The sequence below is a fragment of the Physeter macrocephalus genome, chromosome 9 (assembly GCF_002837175.3).
Source record: "Physeter macrocephalus isolate SW-GA chromosome 9, ASM283717v5, whole genome shotgun sequence".
Classification (NCBI taxonomy): domain Eukaryota; kingdom Metazoa; phylum Chordata; class Mammalia; order Artiodactyla; family Physeteridae; genus Physeter; species Physeter macrocephalus.
In genome coordinates, this window is record NC_041222.1 from 93463355 (window position 1) to 93484357 (window position 21003).

Genomic DNA, 21003 nt, shown 5'->3' on the forward strand with positions numbered 1-21003 from the left:
GGAATTACACTCAACAGCCACAACATGAGGATAAGGAGGTAGCAATACAGATGCTGGCAAGTGAATAGTAGAAATGAAAGTTCCCAGGACCCAGGCACCAGCATAGATAAGGAGAAAGGAGAGTGGTTAAAAGATTAAAGTTCGGAATGAGATGGAAGACTAGATGCAGTGGGAGTAACAAAATGAGTGACTAGGAAGGAGAAGAGGTTGTCATCAGAATGGCTGCTTGAATTTAAGATTTTCGGCATGGAATGGTTTCAGTGATGACAGTGTCTAAGAAGTCGCCATGGGAAGAGAGTCTGGAGGGGAGGGGGGAGGTGTTGGAAGAGGTGATCCATAGATATAGATGTCACCCAGGGTCAAGAGCAAGGCTTGAAGCAGGAAACAAAGTCCCCATGCCAAGTAGCAATGTCTTCAGTGAGCAAGGAGTGGTAGGAAGGCAGATGACACTGATTAGAACTGTTTCACATGGAATAAGCACCATGAAGTTTAGATTTTGACAAGAAGGCTGAGAGATCATGGTCTAGAAGCACCAAAGGGGAGTGGGGGATGCTCATTGACCTTACCTCTCAAACCTGAGATACATGGAGAAGCAGCTTCTCAAGGGGACAGGGAGGCTCTGCTTATGGCAGGAGGTGGAGGTAAAGGGGTTTCAACGGGGAAAGCAAAGTCCTTTCGGCAAACGGTGTTGGAACAACTGGATAGCTACATGCAAAAGAATGAAATTGTAACTTTACCTAACACCAGATGCAAAAATTAAGTCAATGGATCAATGATGTAAATGTAAGAGCCAAGACTGTAAAACTCTTAGAAGAAAACATAGGAGGAAAGTTTCATGACACTGGCTTTGGCAACGATTTATTGCATATGACCCCAAAAGCATACAGAGCAAAAGAAAAAATAGATAAATTGGACTTCATCAAAATTTAAAAATTTTGTGTATCAAAGTACACTATCAAGAAAATAAAAAGACAACCCACAGAATGGGAGAAAATATTTACAAATCAAATATCCAATGAGGGTCCACAGTTCTGACACCAGTTCTAATGTGTGAGTTTTTCCCCCACACCAAGCAATTCTCTGACACCATCTGGGTATCCTACAGTTCAACTCAATTCTGACACTATTTACCTGAAGATAGCATCAGCTCTCACAGGTTAAAGGCTCAGTTCTACAAGACTTCACCCCAACTTCTGGTGCCAATCAAAATCCAGGTTGTCACCTGGGCTTCTGACCTACAGGCTATAGGTTAGAGGTTCCAACGACCCCTTCCTTGGGTTTAATTAATTTGCTAGAGCGGCTCACAAAACTCAGAGAAACATTTTACTTACTAGATTACAAGTTTATCACAAAAGGATATAACTCAGGAACAGCCTCAAATACAAGAGATGTGTAGTGCGAGGTATGCAGGAAGGGGTGTGGAGGTTCCATGCTCTCTGAGTGTGCCACTTTCCCCAAATCTCCACAAGTTTACCAACCCAGAAGCTCTCTGAATCCCATCCTTTTGGGTTTTTATGGAAGTTTCATAATATAGATATGATCGATTAACTTATTGGCCACTGGTGATTGATTCAATCTCCAACCCCTCTCTCCTCCATGGAGGTGAGGGGGTGGGAGGAACTGAAAGTTCCAACCCTCCAATCACGTGGTTGGTTCCCCTGGCAACCAGCTTAGGTGCTTTCCAAAAGTCACCTCATTAACATAAACTCAGGGATGGTTAAAAGGTGTTTGCTGTAAATATCAAAACACTTTTATCAGTGTCTAACATCCAGAATATATAAAGAACCCATATTACACAATAAAAAGACAACCCATTTTTAAAATGGGAAAAGGAATTGAATGGACATTTCTCTAAAGAAGATATACAAAGAACCAAAAGTTCATGAAAAGATGTTCCACATCATTAATCATTATTAAAATGCAAATCAAAATGACATAAAATACCACTTCATGCTCACTAGGCTGGCTATAATTTAAAAAGAAACAATAAGCACTACTGAGGATGTGGAGAAATTAGAACCCTCACTGCTGGTAGGAATGTAAAATGTAACTGCCACTTTGGAAAACAGACTGGCAGTTCCTCAAACTATTAAACATGGAATTATATGACCCAACAATTCTACTCCTAGGCATAACCCAAGAGAATTGAAAATATAGGTTCACAAGCAAAACAAAGCAAAATGTACACAAATATTTTTAAAGGCATTACTAGTAATAGCCAAAAAGTGGAAACAATCCAAATGTCTATCAACTGAGTGGATAAATAAAACGTGGTATATCCATACAGTGGAAGATTATTCAGCCATAAAAAGGAATGAAGTACTGATACATGATACAACATGATGGACCTTAAAAACACTATGCTAAGTGAAAGAAGCCAGTCACAAAAGAACACATACAGTATAATTCCATCTATATGAAATGTCCAGAATAAGCACGTCTACAAAGATAGAAAGATTTAGTGGTTCTCAGGCTCTGGGGGAGGAAGGAATGGGCAGCAACTGCTAATGAGTTATTTGGGCTCCTTTGGGGTGATGAAAATGTTCTGGAATTAGTGATGATGGTTGCACATCCTTTAGTAATTTTTATACTAAAACCCACTGAATTGTACACGTTAAAGGAGTGAATTTTATGGTATGTGAATTATATTTCAATTTTTTTTAAATGAGGAATGAAAGAAAAGAATGAGGGGGAATTTGGTCACTGCAGTACAGCGATTCCAGAAGGCATCAATGGAAAGGTTGAGGAGAGAGGGAAAGCATGAGAGTCTGTGTCTGGGTAGAGAAAGGAGGTGACACTTGGGCAGTGATAGGGGGGTGTCAGGCACAGCAGGCCTGGAGGGATGGGAGGGGGGTAAAGTGTTCCAGGAGCACTGGTCCAGTAGATACGGGTGTCTGGAGGGACCAGGACATCTCAGGAAGCCAACCGATTTGGCCTTATTGATGGTGTTGGGAGGTGGTCTCAGCCCAGGTGCCTGAAGGAAGAGAAGGCAGCTTCAGGGGTGGGCACCGACGGGTTTGGAGATGGTGCCTCTAGAGTGAAGCAATTGAGCAAAACAGGCTGGTGATGGAAATGGGGAGCTGTGCTCCGCAGGCTTGAATGTGGCTCTCCAATCTTGGACTCTTGAGTTCAAAGCCAAGTCATGTAACTCCCCAAGGAAAGGATCAGATTCAAAAACACCAAGAACCGCTTCATTCTGTCAGATCTCTCCGTACAAAAACAAGCCAAAGAAAGTTAGATAAATAAGCAAAAGGGATCCAGGGCCCAAGGCCAACCTGAGTGGTTAGCTTCCTTCTGATATTTATAGAGTTAGGAGCTATTAAGTGAAATAAGGATGATCAGAAACAGAAGTGGCAAGTTTGTCAGGCATTCAAACAGGAATTTATTTAGCATCTAGGCCCACCAGGGAAAGCTAGACACAGACTAGGTACTGCCTCAGAGAAGCTTGTAGGCTAGGGGATGGGGAGACTATAGGCAAATCACTAAGTAAATAACTACAAAACTATTTTACAAACATATAAGAACAATAAGAAAAGGAGTAGGGCTTCCCTGGTGGCGCAGTGGTTGCGCGTCCGCCTGCCTATGCAGGGGAACCGGGTTCGCGCCCCGGTATGGGAGGATCCCACGTGCCGCGGAGCGGCTGGGCCCGTGAGCCATGGCCGCTGAGCCTGCGCGTCCGGAACCTGTGCTCCGCAACGGGGAGAGGCCACAACAGAGGGAGGCCCGCATACCACAAAAAAAAAAAAAAAAAAAGAAAAGGAGTAAATTGCTCTGATTCTGCATAACGGGAATCTAACAGAGTCTCGGTGTCAGAGCAAGTTTCTCTGAAGAAATGACACTTAGGGATCCCCCAGGAGGGACTGGGAAGTCAGGGTGGAGCATAGGAAGGCCCTGGGGCAGGAAATAGTTTGAGGACAGGCAGAGAGTAGAGAGACGTGGCTAGAGAGGCAGGAAGAGCCAGATCTTGCAAGGCATTGTGGGACACCTGGAGGTAGTTGAGTCCAGCTGGGAGGAGGCCCAGGGCCTCCCAAGGTACCTGTGTCCGGTGGCGGATTAGCTGCCGGAGCCCAGGCTGCACCCACCTTTCCTCCCTGCTGAGCACGGGCTCTGTCCCACCAGGTGGGTCCCCCGGGTTGGGGGCTGCAGGGTGGGAAGGGCGCCCCCTGCAGAGGGCCAGCAGCACTACGGGCTGCTTCCGTTCCAGGTGCCCAAGAGCGGGACCATAGGAGGCTGGCCGCGGCAGCCCTGCCCCTGGGCCTCACGATGGCGGCCACCGGAGACGAGGGGGACAATGGCCCGTGCGTGTACGAGGCCCTGCCTGACAACGACGCTGTTCTCTGCAAGTAAGGCCGGGCGGCCCCCCTACCCCAGAGGGCAGAGGAAGGAGGGCTCCGGGAAGCGAGGGCCGCTGCCTCACAGGGCGGCCTCTGTGGACAGGCAGAGCATGCGTCAGCTCTGGGGCCACCCGGTTGGAGGACAACACCCAGGAAAGGACTCTGAGACAGGCCCGGGCCTTCCGTCCAGAGGGCGGTTCTTCCAGGATCGGGAGGGCGCACGGATCTGGCCGGCTCCCCCTGGGGCCTCCAAACCTGAGGGGCCCTGTGGGGCTGGCCTCACCCTCCCTGCTGGGAGCCCAAGAGAGACCATCCCTCCCTACAGCCTTGAAGGCTCCTTCTCCCCAACAAAGTGGCATGTTAAAGAAAAGTGGCATTTGACAGACGGTGTGCGATGGGACCCTCCCTGTGAGAGGTGGTTGTTTGCTTTTCTCTAACAAGGCCCCGGGAGTGTCAGGACAGGCAGGCGTGTGGCCACTGGACGTCGTTCAAAGAAGAGGCTAGGCGTGGGAGGCTGGCTGTGTCCCTTCCAACGGTGCAAACTTCTCCCCCTCTGCGTCGGAGGTCAGCTCTCTCCTCACCCACTGTGGGTCAGAAAAGCCAGTCCTCATTGTCCTGGAGTCATGGGCCATGCTGAGGGCTTCCCAGGCCCCGTAGCTGCCAACACCCTCTGCCAGCCTGGTGGCCGAGGACACTGGCATCCCACTGAGGCCATCAGAAGGGAGAGTGGGTCAAGGACTCTCACTTCTTACTCTGTCTCCTTGAGTACATTTGAATTCTTACAGACATGACTTTTAGAAAGCAAAATGTTTTCCCTTAAAAAGTTAGATAGTTGAATTCCCCTCCCCCCCGCCAAAAAAAAAAATAGACACTGATTTTGTTCCTATCGTTAACCGTGGTGAAACAGTCCTGGGTGCAGTTTTGTGTGGGGCAGGGGGGAACGGCTGCCCCTGACATGTGGGCACCAATGCTCTGGGTGCTCTGCTGAGTGGGACCTTCCCGGGGGCGGACACGCCTTTCCCTCTGGCAGGCAAGTCAAGCCCCGCAAGCTGGGGATGACAGCAGGCCCAGGGCAAGGCCAGGCCGGGCTATGATCAGTGCCCCATACAGAGCACCTCTGTATGTTCACGGTGGAACACGTAAAACATGATCACATGTGTACGGTCACCAGAGGAGACCAGCTTGCACCCCAGCAGCCCCAGGCTCGGCCCTGCAGACATCCACACACCGGCACCCTGGTGGCCTGTGTACTGCGGGACATGCGGGAGCCCTGGGGCACCTGGCACATGCCAGGAGTTCTGCTGGTGATTTTAAATCTTTGACTCGTTTCATTGTTAACATAACCCACGAAATAGGTGTTATCATCCCCATTTTGCAGATGAGGACTCCCCAGAGGTTAAATAACTTGCCCGCAGCGCTCACACACCTGACAGGTGGCAGAGCTAGGATTCAGCCCCCCTCATCTGACTACACTCATGCTCTTTCCCCACCCACCTTCAGCTGCTGACCTTCATCCAGGGCCCGGAGCATCTCAAGTAAAGGGGAGCTCTCTTAGTCTATCTGGGCTGCTATAACACAGTGCCACAGACTGGGTGGCTTATAAAGTACAAAAAATTATTTCCCAACACTGTGGAGGTTGAGAAATCCAAGATCAAGGTACCAGCAGATTCTGTGTCTGCTGAGAACCTGCTTCCTGACTCATAGACGGCCATCTTCTTGCTGTTTCCCACAGAGTGGAAGGGGTGAGAGAGCTCTCTGGGGATTCTTTTATAAGGGTGCTAAAATCCCATTCATGAGGGTTCCACCCTCAAGACCTAAGCACCTCCCAATGGCCCCACTTCCTAATTCCATCTCACTGGGGGCTGGGATTTCAACATAACGATTGTTCAGTCCATTGCGGGAGTCGTTCTCAGGACTTCTTAGAAGACACCAGCAGATCCCCAATTTGAGAAACAAGGACTTACAGAACTCAGCCTGCCTGCTAGGACAATGGCTTTTGATTGTAAATCATCATTGCACAAGGGAAGCTTTTGTTTGTAAAAGATCATCACTGAATGAGGACACATCTAGGGCATATCAGCCCCCAGAGGAGAGATCAGTATGCTGGAGCCCCCTCCCCAAGAGCCCTGATCAGCTCATGCTTCTGACTTCACCAAGAGACTCCCCCGAGAAAAGCACCTCCTCTCACGGGTATTGTTAGAGCCTAATAGGGAATTCTTGAAGTTAGGACTCAATACCTAAAGATATTCATCTATAAGGGAGGAATTTTTTGTGCTGTGACAAGCAGTGGGGAAACATTGTTAAGAGAAAAGTTCTTCCAGAGTAATACCTTACCCACTCCTGAGAAAGCCAGACTAGACTGACCAAAACTCTGAGAGTCAGAACCCTAGGCTCAGTCTCAGAAGTGAAAGAACCATAGTCGTCCAACCCAGACCCAATGGGTGAATCTACTCAACACCCCTCTCCCTGCTGCCTCTGCACTGGTGGCCTCAGTGGACTCTCCCAGGGACCAGGACCTGCCTCCCAAAGCCCTCTCTTCTGCGCTGAAAATCTTCCCCCTTTGGAGGGAACACCTTTATGTCAAAGTGGGGGCTGCCTTTCTTTCACTTCACCCCATTCTTCCTAGTTTGGCCCCAGGCACTGCAGAGAACAAATCTGGTCTCTGTCCCTCTGGAGGGTCCTTCAGATGTTTGGACACAGATGTCATGCCCCCCGCCTTCACCCGCTGCTCTGGACATCCACCTCCCATCCTTCACCTCCTTCTTAGGGGCTTTGTTCTGGGCCTCCGCCTTCAAGAAGAGTCAGGTGGAGACAGACCCACACTGAGAACCACGCAGCAGAGGGTGGGGTGCCCCCTGAGCCCCCAGGCGCCTCTGTGAAGGCTGTCTTCCCTCCATGGGCCTTTTGGTCTCACTCACTTTTGAGCAGCTGGGATTCGGAGAATTTTTCCTACCTGATGTGGTTCTTACAATGCTGAAGGGACTTCTGTGACCATCCAGTCACAGGGAAGTGCAGACAAGGCTACGCAGCCCTTCTCTGTTGCCTACAGCACAGTACCCCAACCCTAGCAGCAGCACACGTTTATCACCTCGGTTTTTCTGCACATGGCCCAGCTGGGCACCTCTGGCCCAGGCTCTCAGGAGGCTGCAGTCCAACTGTTGGCTGGGGCTGCAGTCTCATCTGAAGGATGTGACTTGCAGGCAACATGTGGGCTTCCACCCCTGGGCAGGCAGCGCTCAGTGGGTATGACGGGGGCCTGGGGGGACAGACCTCACTCCTGGTCCCCTGGCATGTACCCTATCAAGGCACTCTCTGGGGCTTTAGGCCCACTCACCAAACGTCAACTTGGTGATTTTGCTTAACTGTTTTAACGTTTGCAGTAGTTCTACTGGGATAAAAAGAGGAGGCACTTTTTTTCCCTGGGGAAGGCCCCTCCGGTCCTCAGTTTCCCTCCTCCCCACCCCTTGCCTCTCCCAGTTCCAGGCTGTGGGCTGAATCTCCATCTCTCTGCCAGTAGAGGGTCCCCTCTCTCAGCCTCGGATCTCGATTGCTGCAGTGGCAGGAAGTTGTGGCAGAAACAAACCAAAAAGTCCTTAAAAGGCTGTCGTGATGAGAAATGGAAACCCATCCTCTAAAACTTCTTTAAAAGCTATTAAAACTATGCCACTGGAAAGGCACTACTGTAAACTTGCAAAGAGGTAAACTGGCTCCAGTGACTAGTCCTGCTTCAAGGGGCCTGAGTCCTGGCCTTGGGGGTGCCGGTCTGAGGAAGCATCCTGTGTCTGCCAGCTCTGCAGACTCGGGCGACCTCTGCTCAAGGCAGGACCTCAGGATCCACTGGAAGGGGTGGGGTTGTGGGAGGGGGAATGCGGGACTCTCCAGCGGGAAGTGGTCCCTGTACTTCTCCCGGGTCCTGACCTCGGGAGCGCCCCTCCAGATCTACTCCCCCAGTGACATTCTCAGGGGTCCCCTTCAGGCATCACCCCCAGCAGGAAATGTGGCCAGCTCCGGGTGACCGCTGGCCACTGTGGAGCTGGTCTGCCATGCTGGGCTTTTGGAAAGGCTGAGTGAATCATCTTAACCAAATGACCCCAGGCCTTGGTGATAAAAAGTGACAGAAGGATAGGGAAGAAGGGCAAGCAAAAAAAAAAAAAGTTGACACAGAGATGTTTTTCCTGTATCTAATTGAAAGCCTGGCTTCCACCCCTGAGTTTCAAATAAAAGTGAGCCCTTAAGTCTAACCCTGGTGAAGGTATGGGATCAGCCTGCACGGCAAGCCCAGTTCTCAGGGCACTTGTGCAGTTCAGGGCTTCTCAGGGAGAAAGTAGATAAATGGATGCACACCACAGACTTAGTGACTAGATGTTTTACCCCCTGAGAGATATTTGCATTTTGAAAGCACAGTGAATGGCAGATTGAGAACCTAGGGTGGGGGCAATGCATCACCTAGAGAAGTGGGTTATTTAATTACTGGTGGGATTTGCAGGTATGGAGAGGGTCTTGGTTATTTAGGGGCCGGAGAAGTCTGTGCCCATGAAGAAGCCTGTGCTAACGTGCTAAACCTTTCTTTATGTAATAAGAACATTCCAGAAAAGCAATGTGAATATATTGTTCACATATAATGCCCAGTCTTACTTTAAAGACACTGACCAGGTTTGCCTCTGGATGTATATATTTTTTGAGAAGTAAACACTGACAGTAATGAATACTTTCTGACCCCTGATGACCTGCCAGGCTCTGTTGTGAACACCAATCACCATTTTACTCCTCTTACCGACCCTACAAATAGGTATTATCAGTGTCCCCATTTTACAGGTAGAGAAACTGAGGCACAAGTGGTCAAGTAACTCTTAGGCTACACAGGTCAGACTGAAGCCTTATGCACCCCGGGCTCCCCTAAGATCCTGACATGGGCCAACCACCTCCCTCTCTCCATAGGGGCCTCAAGGTTTTCTACCCAGAGTTGGGGAACCTCAGCTGCATGGTTGTTCCGGAATGCCACAACTACAGACAGAAGATCACCTACTGGACCGAGCCGATCGTCAAGTTCCCTGGGGCCTTGGATGTGAGTGAGCCAGCCCAGCTGGATGGGAGAGTCATGGGTCTTGGGTTTCCTCTGGGTTTGCTCATCTGGGTGACATGAAGCCACGTGCAGAGCCAGCTGGGTTGGCTTTAGTGGTACCAGATGGCCGTTGCCATAAACACGTGCCTTCTTTAGAGCAGCCCCGCCGCCTCGGAGGAGGTTGGGGTGGGTAGGAGGGCTGCGGGCGGAAGCTTTGGCGGGGCTCAGGGTCCGCCCCACCGGGGCCTCTCCCTCTCCTGGGCCCCTGAGCCTGGCTTCTCAGTCAACATGGCGACCAGCCAGGGTGTGCTTTGGAGTCAGCAGAGAAAAGGAGGAGAGAGGGGCTTGTGGGGAGTTGTTTCTCAAGGTGCAGAGCGGCTGGGCTTTCAGAGTGATCTGGATGGGGAGGGACCTGGTTCGTAATGGGCAGCGCCTCTCACGTAGGCTAAACAAGCAGAGGTCAGTGCCCTTGACTCTTGGGCATCGCAATATGACACTCGCTCAGAAGTTTGCCCCGAGTTGTAGGAAATAAAAAATAGAAACATTTTAAGAATTGTAAATAACTATTCCTTTTGCTGGGAAATGATTTGTACCATCTTGTTCTGGAAGCTTCCCTTGGCTTGGGGATGTGGTAAACCTGGGGAAGGGCACTGGGGAGTGGGAAATGGGGCTGCAGCTGCTGGGGAAGCTGCTCCAGCATCCTGGTCGATGTTTCTTTCTTCCTTGACTAGGCTGAGCCCCCAAAGTGTCAGGGGTGGAGGTGACCCTTGCTTTGTCTGCGTGTTTTAGTCAGAGGTGCCAGTGTCAACCTAGGCACAAGGACTGTGATGTGTCCAGGACTCGGGCCACGAATGCGTGGAGACAGAAGGGTCATGGACCGGATGTGACCACATGCACACTGCGGCCAGCCTTCTGGTCCCCTCTGTTCATCGTGGCAGGGAGAGTCCACAGAGGGCTCCTCCCTTCTGTCGGTCCAGCCTGGGGGCTGTCAACACAGGTATAACAAGATAACAGGTTCTAGGGTGGGGAGTGGCACAGACTACTAGGAAGCAGAGCAACAGATTTTTCTGTCTTTCTTTTTTTTTTCCCCTGGCAGCACCTCAGGGCTCGCGGGATCTTGGTTCTCCGACCAGGGATCAAACCCGGGGCCCCAGCAGTGAGAGTGCTGAGTCCTAACCTCTGGACTGCCAGGGAATTCCCGAGATTTTTCTTTCTTTAACTGCCTTTTACTATCAGGGAACAAATAAGTGGTGATATGTCTCAATTTATGAGGCTGAGAACATGAAGCTTTGACAGGCTATGGTGTTTGTAACTGTGACAAACATCCTTTCCTCTGGGAGGCTAAGCAAGTCATGAAGAGGCCTTCTGGGTGTCCTCTCCCTCAATCCTCCCAAGCCTGGCACACATGCACACGCATGCACATGCACGTGCACACACGCACACATCAGCCCTCCCCACTGGAAACCCTTGGACTGGGTCACACCCCTGGACAGGCAGGGCAAGCAGAGGAAACGTAAGCCTCGGTGATTGTATCTCAGGACAGGAGCAGGGCAGGAGCCTAATCCTCTAGGGAAGAGTATAATGCTGTCCCATGGGACAAGACTCTCACCTTCACCCTTAATTCACTTGTTCTTAAGGAGTGAAGGGTTTGGACCAAGTACTTTCACAGTCCAGTGACTGTCCCAAGAGGGAGTCTAAGCCAAGAGCTCCATCCCATGTGCTATTGCTACGGATGTCCACTAGATGGCAGTGTAGACTTTCCTGAGTACCTGGTGCCCTTAGGAGGGACAAGTTTAAAGCCAGTTTGGGAAGCTTTTGCATTTGATCCAGTCTAGTTGGTACTGATTGTCCTAGGGTACGGACACAAAACGCAGAGAAGCTATCACCCCCTCCAGATCCTGAAATCACCTATCCTGTCTCAGCTCAGAAGTGGGGCAGGGGAGAAAACCTGGAGATTTATGAAGGATGCAGAGCTGAGGTTAAGAAATCCAAGGAGGGCAGAGATTTCACAAAGGACGGCTTGGTCAGAGTGGTGGAAAGAAAGAAAGAAAAAGTAGTATTCTACTGCTATAGAATTAAAGTTTATGGAAATTTGCCCTTTGAGAAGGCAGGTTCAGCTAGAGTGTCAAAAGCTTCCATTTATCGTGTGGTACTTACTTTATGTTGGAGACTATTCATGTGTCATTTCATTTAATGTGCTTATCAAGTTAAGTATTTCTTTGGTCAAGACTGTTAGTAGCAAGTGACAAAAATCAACTCAAACTGGCTTGTGCCAAAAAAGAGGGAAGGTATTACTGGTTCACAAACTGAAAACTCCAGGGAATACTTCAGGCATGGCTGGATCCAGGTGCTCAAACAACGTCACCAGGAATCTATCTGTCCCTTTTCTCTACTTTTTTCTGTGCTCGTTTTTCATGTAAGTAGACTCTTTCCTTGTGGTGCCAAAGATGACCTCATCATCTTCAGAGTTATGTTTTACTAGTTTTTTAACCCACTGGCAACATTGACCCCATCCAACCATTAAAAGTCCCAAGACTCGTCCTGTTTGGATTACATGACCATCCCTGACCCAAACAGTGATGCTGGGCAGCCCCACTTAATCTACAAGGGCTGAGAGCAGAAGAGGATGGTTCCCCCAAAGGAGAATCAAGGTGCAGGTTATCAGAAGGGGGAAAGGATGTTGGGTAGGAAAAACAAGAGAAGGTGCAGGGTCCCTCAAAAGTGGGGGCGGGCGCTTCCCCGGTGGCACAGTGGTTGAGAATCTGCCTGCCAATGCAGGGGACACGGGTTCGAGCCCTGGTGTGGGAGGATCCCACATGCCGTGGAGCAGCTGGGCCCGTGAGCCACAATTACTGAGCCTGCGCGTCTGGAGCCTGTGCTCTGCAGCAAGAGAGGCCGCGATAGTGAGAGGCCCGCGCATCGCGATGAAGAGTGGTCCCCGCTTGCCACAACTAGAGAAAGCCCTTGCACGGAAATGAAGACCCAATGCAGCCATAAATAAATAAATTAATAAATTTTTAAAAGTGGGGGCGGGGGAGCCTGAGTCCTTAGTAACAGAGAAGAAAAATGAAGGCATTTCCTCTGGGCCAGGGCCTGATGGAAAAAGCAAGAGGTTGGTGACTGGCTATGTGGGGACAGTGCCTTGCTTCAAAGGGGATTAAAGCAATGCCACCAAAGTGGCAGCTGCCAGTGGACTTGCTCAGGGAGCCCCCCCACCAAGCAAGCCCCGAAGCCCTGGAAGGAGGGGCCCAGAGGTCAAGGGATAGCGTCTCTGTGCCCAGCAGGGGTCCTCCTGCCTGCACACCATTGCTCAGGCCACTTCCCCAGACTTGGACCCTGTACTCTGGAACACCCTGCCCCTACCAAGATGCTTCCTCCTCCAAGAAGCCTTCCCTGACTGCCTCCATCTGGGTCCCACCCCCGTCTTGGTCAGGTCTCTTCTTTCTCCAAGCGTTTTTCCCCTACCCTCCAAACCCAGTGTTTACTTGCCTCTGTCTTGTATTGTGGCTGCTTATTCATATCTCCCATAGCGTCAACCGGTTTATAAGCTCTAGGAAAGCAAGACTATGTGTTATATTTCTTTGAACCACCCACAGTCCCTACCAGCATCGCAGACCCCGTGTCGGCTGACTGGGTGGCCAGGTGGCCGAGTGAAGGAATGCATGAATGGCAGGTGGACGGACACCTTCTGGAGCTGGAGCTCTGAGGTGTGTGAGCCCAGAGGTTTGCACTTTAAGCTGCCGGGTGTCCTGGCGCCTCTGCAGAACCCCAGGTCAGCACTAGTCTCTCCTCCGCCAGGGTGGATGGGGGCTGGGGTGGGTAGGAGGAAGCAGGGAGAGAAGAGGAAGTCAGGTGGGCTCCCAAGAAGGCAAAGTAGTGCAGGAAAATGTGAATGGTCCTGGTGCTGAGAGCTGCTGAGGGCTGAGAGAGGTGCTGAGGTAAGAAGCAGCTTTTCTCCCCTGGTGCTGTGACAAACATTAAGAGGCAAACATCTCAAAACGCATCCCTTCTCAAGCCAGTGAAGACTGAAAGGCCCCCAAGAAGCTTCTTGACTGGGGCTTATTCTTCACCTTGAATTTAACCCGCTGGAATCCTCTTGAAGGGAAGAAATTGCTGTTACGTGGGGAACGTGCATTGCATTAGAAGGAAGGAGCGCAGACCACAGCTTTCCTTCCTGCGGTCCCTCTGCTTTCCAGTCAGACTCAGCGCAGCCCTATTCTCCTCCCCAGAAAGCTGGTGACCCTGAGTGTCCTCCTCCCGGGCTGGGCAGGCACGTCCCCGCGTCACTCTGGGCCTGCAGCTTCTGTGTGGCTGCCTTTTGGGGACCACCTCCCTGCCCTTGTCGGCCCAAGGTAGAGACAAGCTTCGGCTCAAATCTTATAGAGCCCTGGAAATCTGGAGACGTCCACGTGTGGTAGAGTCACAGACGCTGCTCGATGAAAGAGACCTCGGAGCTCCCCGGCCCACCTCCCATCCTTCTTTTTACACACAGAGCAGAAAAATGGGAGCTGCTGCCGTCATGAAGTAGTTAGCAGAGGCAGGACACAGGGTGGTTCTGGTCAGAGCAGCCCCTGATGGGTGAGGCAGGCCCGCCCGGCTCGTTCGGGGAAAGATGCCAAGAGGGGGCGTGCACACGTGGGGGGCAGCAAAGTGCATTTGCTCCTGGGACAGCCGCCGGCACTCAGTTTGGTGCTGGGGATATGAAATGATTCACTAACAAATCCTGATGGAACACACGGGCACCCTCTTAGTGCTGGAGATTCCAAGATAAAGCGCACCGTCCCGGAGCTCCCAAGTCTAAGGTGGGGAGACGGACGGGTGGACGGATAGCAGGGACGCGGTGTCAGTGCTTCAGGACGGGAACCTAAGGTACCATGAGGGCCAGGAGCGGCCTCCAGGAGGGGGTGACCCCAAGCTGACCTGTGCTGGTGACTAGGCAGGGGATAGACAGGGGGGCAGGGTTGGCCAGGTGCGGATGAGGCTCCAGAGAGGGCAGGACCATGCTCTGAGGGGCCACAGATGCTGCTTCACGGGCCCTGGTGTGGAGTCTGTATTTTATTGTGAAGCCAGGCTGGGGAGCGGGTGTCACCGTTCGATTTTTAGGCTGGTGGACGTGATCGGATTAGCAATTCAGGAAGGTCCCTTGGGTAGGTCGCTGAGGTGCAGGTGGCAGGATGGAGAAAGGTGAGGCTGGAGTCAGGGAGAGCACCTGCTGAAACAGAAGGGTGATGGCGTGGACCGGGGCCTGAGCTTGAGGGTGTAAAGGAGGTCGAATCCATGGAGCTTGGTGACTGGAGGAACGGAAATTGCAGGGAAGGAGAGAGTTGGGATGTGACCCTTGGGTTTCTGCGACAGGCAGGTGGGTGGCTAAGCGTTAAGCTGTGCATGTAATTCATCCGCTGAAACAAGACGTTTTTGAGAGTGAACGGGGAGGTGCTGTTAATAATCGGGACGAAGGGTGTGATTGGGCCCTCTTCCTAATACTGGTGCTGTCCCCAAGCAAGGGACACAGGAGAAGGCCTGGATCTACAGGGACCACGGGCAGTGGCAGCAGCTTTGCATCACTGAATCTGAGGCCCCTACGTGCACCCAGTACGCGGATCAACAGTCTGATGCTGGGAAGAAAAGGCAGGGCTGGAGGCCTAGCTTTGGCATCCAGGGGTGGGGGGGTGTGTGTGGATTCTTCAAGGTAGCCAGGCTCCTTGGGGAGAAGATACGGAGCGGCCAGAATCAGTCAGCCCACAGAGGTCAGGTCAGAGAGGCAAGGGAGAGGCTGCTGCAGGGCCGGGCTGGGGAAGAGCCGTCAGATTTGCCAAATTCCCTGGCGCTGCTCTTGAGAGAGGGGGAGAGGAGTTTCAGGACGGTGAGCTTGGGAAAAAGGTAAAGTCAGGACAGGGTAAGGAGTTTACTGGCAGGGGTTCACCAATGCACTAGTGAGGCTTTAGGGAAGAATTAATGAGGTGTAACTGTAACCCAGTGCCTGGCAGCTGACAGGAGCATAATAAAAGGTATAGGTTGTCATATGATAAGAGACTGCTTTGTAGTCTGAAGGGTAAAAGACACAGAAGAAGGGTTTGGGCTTCTGGAGGCTCTGGAAGGAGCCAGTGTGGTGGTACCGGAGAGGGGGGCTGACAGGTGGAGCCAGGCCTGGGAAGGCAGGTGAGGAGAGCACCCCGCACCCGGGCAAGGACGCATGCGCGGAAGAGAGCCTGCTCACATGTCATTTTAACCTTCCTCCTCGGTCAAAGGCTGCTGAAATCACCCAGCTGTGTCCCAGCCCAACCCAGGCCACTCCACCATCTGTGATGGGGGCACCTCCAGCCACAACAGGACCAGGTGAAAGAGGAGCGACACTTATCACCACCTCTAGCCTTTGCGGTCAGATTTTGAGGCCGTAGAGAAACTTCCCATGCAGGATTTCACACAATCCTCCTAGCAACGCTGGGAGCTAGGCAAAGCAGGGCTTATCCCCACGGCTACAGGATGGGGGACGCTGCCCAAGGTCAAGGTCACGCTCACCAGAGCTGGGGAGTGGAAGAACCAGCCCTAGATGGCAGGTGTCCTGCCTTCAGGTTTTGCCGCTCTTTCCCCTTCGAAATGTTGCCTCTCAAATTTACCCCAACTCCTGGAGAACTGGCCCTGATGTCCAGACTTGGGGTGTCATGCATGTACCCATTCCCTGGAGCAGATGCTGTCCCTCTGCCGGACACTGTCACAGGAGCCAGGGACACACACAAAAACAAACCCCACCCTGCCCTCAAAGGGCATCTCGTAATGGTGAGAATGCGAGCCGCTGTCATTGTCAAGAGGATGACGGGAGAAGCGCTCGTGTGTGGCTGATGTTTTGCTCCCGGGTGCCTTCGTTAGGGAGCTTCCTGGCCTTGATGTTCAGTTCCAGTCCTCTGTATCCCCCGCCACCTTTCCTGTCGTTATACCCTCCGCTCCAGGGTTTACAGAACCTCTGGTCAGACCTTTCAATAAAGCCGCCTGTTCCCAGTCCGCAGGGATGTGCCTCAGAGCACAGGCAAAAAGGGCGTTTGTTCAGTGATTGTTCAGTGATGTCGGCTGAGAGCTTCCAGTCAAGTGCTGGAGAAATGGGTTCCAGATGTTTTTCAGATCAAATCATGTTTCTTTGAAAAAACTTTGTGCGCTGTTCCACCGAGGGGGCAGATGGGGCCTGAAAGGCAAGTCCAGTAGGTTTAGATCCTGGTTTAAAGAAAAAAGGTCATTCAGCCGGTGTGTGTTTTGGAGGGGTGGAGCGGGGGTTGCCGTATGATCGGGGTCTGTCCCCGGCGGTCTGCTGGGAACGTGAGCAGAGGCTTCTTGGATTTTAAGTAGCTGCCCGGCCTCGGTCGGAGCCGTTTAGAGGGACAAACACTTGAACTTTGAACGCTGCAGCGACTTCTTGCCTCCTCTGGCTGGAGTTCAGGGAAAGCCTGTGAGGAATTTTAAAAGAGTAATAATGTCCTTTATTGTTTGTTAACACTTGCGGACTTGGGGGTGAGGGGGGAGAGGAGGAGGTGGGGAGGGCCTCTGCTGGCGGAGCAGCTGCTGGGACAAGGTACACGCTGCAGTCTGAGCCCTCCTGGGGGCAAGAGCTGGGGTAGGGGCTGGGGGCCGGCAGGGCAGTTGTCATGCCTTCTGGACTTTGAGGGTCTCTCTCCATCGCCAGGGAACTCCTGACGCCCCGCAAGCACACAGTTCTTTTTTTAATATAAATTTATTTATTTATTTATGGCTGTGTTGGGTCTTCGTTTCTGTGCAAGGGCTTTCTCTAGTTGCGGCGAGCGGGGGCCACTCTTCATCGCGGTGCACGGGCCTCTCTTGTTGCGGAGCACAGGCTCCAGACGTGCAGGCTCAGTAGTTGTGGCTCACGGGTCCAGTTGCTCCGCGGCATGTGGGATCTTCCCAGACCAGGGCTCGAACCTGTGTCCCCTGCACTGGCAGGCAGATTCTCAACCACTGCACCACCAGGGAAGCCCCACACAGTTCTTTTTTAGAGCCCATCTGGCCCCTAACCATGACCACATGGGACCGGCAGAGTGAGCATGGCTGTCTCTGCTTTACAGATGCAGAAGCAACAGCTCAAGAGAAATTATATGTCTATTTCATTTTTAATACTTTATTTTTTAGAGCAGTTTTAGGTTCACAGCAAAAGTGAGTGGAAAGTACAGAGACTTCCCCCAGAAAGCCTCACCTACTATCAACACCCCCCATCAGAGTGGTACCTTTGTTACAACTGATGAACCTACACTGATACATCATAATCACCCAATGTCCATAGTTTACATTAGGGTTCGTTCTTGGTATTGGACATTCTGTGGGTTGGACAAATGTATAATAACAAGTATCCACCATTACAGCATCATACAGAGTGTTTTCACTGCCCTAAAAATCCCCTGCGCTTTGCCTTTTCATGCCACCCTCTTCCCTAACCCCTGGTAACCACTGACCTTTTTATTGTCTGCCTATTCCAGAATGTCATATAGTTGGAATCACACAGTATGTAGGCTTTTTGGATTAATAGCCTAAGCTACCACCCGGGGCTCCAGTTCTAGCACTTTCTTCACCGTGCAAGGTTTGGTAACGCTGTCTGTCTTTCCCCAAGCCAGTGGCCAGTTGTCCTGTGGCTTAGCTTCCCTCCTGGGAATTCTGCTTTTCTTAACTGGACACTTAGGAGTGGACAGGACCCACCTATGCCCGCCCGTGGTGTCAATTTCAGCGTTCTCAACACTTGTTTTCTTGTCTGTCTCTCCAGCTACAAGGTAAACTCCCTGAGGGCAGAGACCTCTGTATGCTTGAGAGACAGGCAAGAAAATAGGCAACTCCCTGGGCATGAGATTCGTGCTCCGACATGGGGCTAAGTGCAGGGTGCTGGGGGCAGGGTTGTCTCTCAGTCACAAGAATGTGTTACAATTTTCAAAGCCCCTTCCCTGTCCTGAGGGTCCTTATCTCTGATCAGTCCTGAGAGGTGGGCCAGGCAGGGGTCTCTGCCCACGATGGGGAGCCTGAGGCCTCATCTGAGTATCATCACAGCCTGTGGACATCGGTTTGCTCTAACACACAGAGGTGTTGTGATGAGACCAGAGCTCGGATGCTCTGGCCCCTATACCGTGCTCTTTCCCGTGCCCCCTCCATCCCGATGGTCCCGAGTATATAGTCCATGATGACATTTACTGACTGTCTTCCACGCAGCCAGACTCTGTACTAAGTGCTTTATGGACATTATCGTACTAAAACCTTACAACTACCAGCACAGTGGGGATAATTACCTTCATATTACAGGTCAGGAAACTGAGGCACAGGAAGATTCCGTAGCCCCTGGGCAGCAGAGTCAGGATTTTAGCCCAGGTCTGCATGGCTCCCAAAGCTCGCGCCCGGACCACACCACAGCACCGCCATCTAAGCGGTAGAGGGCAACCTGCAGTGCACCCCAAATGGCCTGAGCTGTTTCCCGGCTGCCACGAGGCTCCAGGTCCAGGAAGAAGCCAGTTCCTAAACCAACACAGGGAAGAAGTGGGTTGTGGAGTTCCTCCCGTTCATCAGCCCTCATGGGCCCTCATGGGCTGATGGAGACCCAGCAATGTCCAGTGACTTAGCAAAGGGACAGATTGGGGGGAGCGTGCAGAAGTGTGAACAGATCAGGGCCCGTTTCCTCCCCACCTGCAGGTCTGTACCACTAATCCAAGGTAAAGTCAGGAGAATCCATCGGACATTCTAATTCCCAGGCCTGAGTTCTGCCGGCCACGTCGGGAATGCAGAGATCCTTGACGCGCCCTTAGAGGCAGGCGACGCCCAGAGGGCCAGGAGGGAGCAGGGCCAGGCCCGGCTGGTAGGCGTGGCTCTCCAGGCCCAGCTGGTTGGAAGGCGACGGCCTCCTCTACCTCCTGGAGCTGCAATTGCAAGAGCCGACACCAGGGGGAGATAGGCAACCGTCATCCTGCCCCGTCGGGGTGAGCGGGCTAGGTGGCCAGGGTCTCAGGCACAGGCGGGCAATGGCCAGGGCTGTGGGACGGTGGAGACCTGCCTGGTAACGGAGAAACAGAGGGTCCCTGACTTGGGTTGAGTGTGCACGCCTCTGCACCCCTTGCTCACCTCTCCTTTGCCAGCTGGCTGTGGAAATGCCCTTCTATTCAAATACAAATATGCCTGGACTGGAATTCCTTACACCAGGGGCCATGAACTTGAAATGCCCTCAGGGGCCAGGCCCCTACTGAGGTGGGTGAAACAGCTGGTCAGAAGGCAAGGAGGAGGGCAGAGGCAGACCTGCACACAGAGAATGCCCCTTACATCCCACCTGGTAGTAAAAAGTTGTTTTAAATTGTGTTGGTGGCCCTCTGTTCATCCCGTTTTGCTTGCTTGCAGACTTGACCTGCAGAGTAGGAGGAGTCTGGCGGGACGGGGAGCTGCTGGGTGTGGGAGCTGACTCCTTGGTTCACAGACGCTCGGAGCCCGAGGGTTGGTATGAGATGCATGCAGGGCTCTGGCTTTGCACAGACCTTGTCTTACATCCTAGTTAATTGTTCATAACGCTGTGACCTTGAGCAAGTTACTTCTTCTCTCGGAGATTCCTTTTCCTCACCTTAAAATGGGTATAAGATCCATTTCTGGTAAGATGAGTGATCAGTCATCATTCCTAAACTTCCCTTTTTTTAAAAAATGAATTTATTTATTTATTTTTGGCTGCGTTGGGTCTTCGTTGCTGCGCGCGGGCTTTCTCTAGTTGCGGCGAGCGGGGGCTACTCTTCGTTGCGGTGCGCGGGCTTCTCATTGCGGTGGCTTCTCTTGTGGCAGAACACGGGCTCTAGGCACACGGGCTTCGGTAGTTGTGGCACGCAAGCTCAGTAGTTGTGGTTCGCGGGCTCTAGAGCGCAGGCTCAGCAGTTGTGGCGCACGGGCTTAGTTGCTCCACAGCATGTGCGATCTTCCCGGACCAGGACTCAAACCCGTGTCCCCTACATTGGCGGGCAGATTCTTTACCACTGTGCCACAAGGAAAGTCCCAATCCTAAACTTTCTTGGCCCATCAGCAGCATTTGGTCTGGCTGGTCTCCTCCTCCTCATGGTTTCTGGGACCCACACACTCCAGATCTGCCTTCTCTGTTTCTAGTTCTTCACTTCTTGGTCCCGCCAGCTTCTCCATGCAGGATACCCCAGGCCTCAGGGTTTGGTCTTCTTGTCATCTTTATCTACACTTTCCCCCTCTGTGGTCTCGTCCAGTGTCATGACTGTAAATGTCATCTGTATGCTGTCCTACTCACATGGCCACCGGGGTGGCTGATGGACTCTCAGAAGGAAACGCTTCCAACCCCAGTGCCCAGTCTCTACCCTCCCCCAAACCCGCACCGTCTGCCGCCTTCCCCGTCTCGGCGAAGAGCTGCCCCAGCCCCCCAGCTGTGTGGGCCAGACATCCTGGCATCATCAGTAACTGCTCCTTCTCTGCCACCATACATCCAACCCACCAGGGAATGCTATGTCTTCGCTTTCAGAATCTATCCAGTCGCTGACCACTTCTCTCCTCCACTGTTAACACCCTGGCCAGAGCCACCTCCTTCTACCTGGATTATTGCAACAGCCTCGTAACTGGTCTCCAACCCACCACACCTGC

General features: G+C 52.1%; 1 protein-coding gene across 1 annotated transcript in view; it reads left to right on the forward strand.

The window, feature by feature from the left end:
• The first annotated feature begins 395 nt into the window (after window positions 1-395).
• The window catches only part of PEBP4 (phosphatidylethanolamine binding protein 4), a 164712-nt gene continuing 144104 nt past the window's right edge, over window positions 396-21003 (forward strand). Inside the window, 3 exon segments of the mRNA XM_055086931.1 lie at window positions 396-417; window positions 4205-4343; window positions 9273-9399. Coding sequence (XP_054942906.1) covers window positions 396-417; window positions 4205-4343; window positions 9273-9399 — 288 coding nt within the window.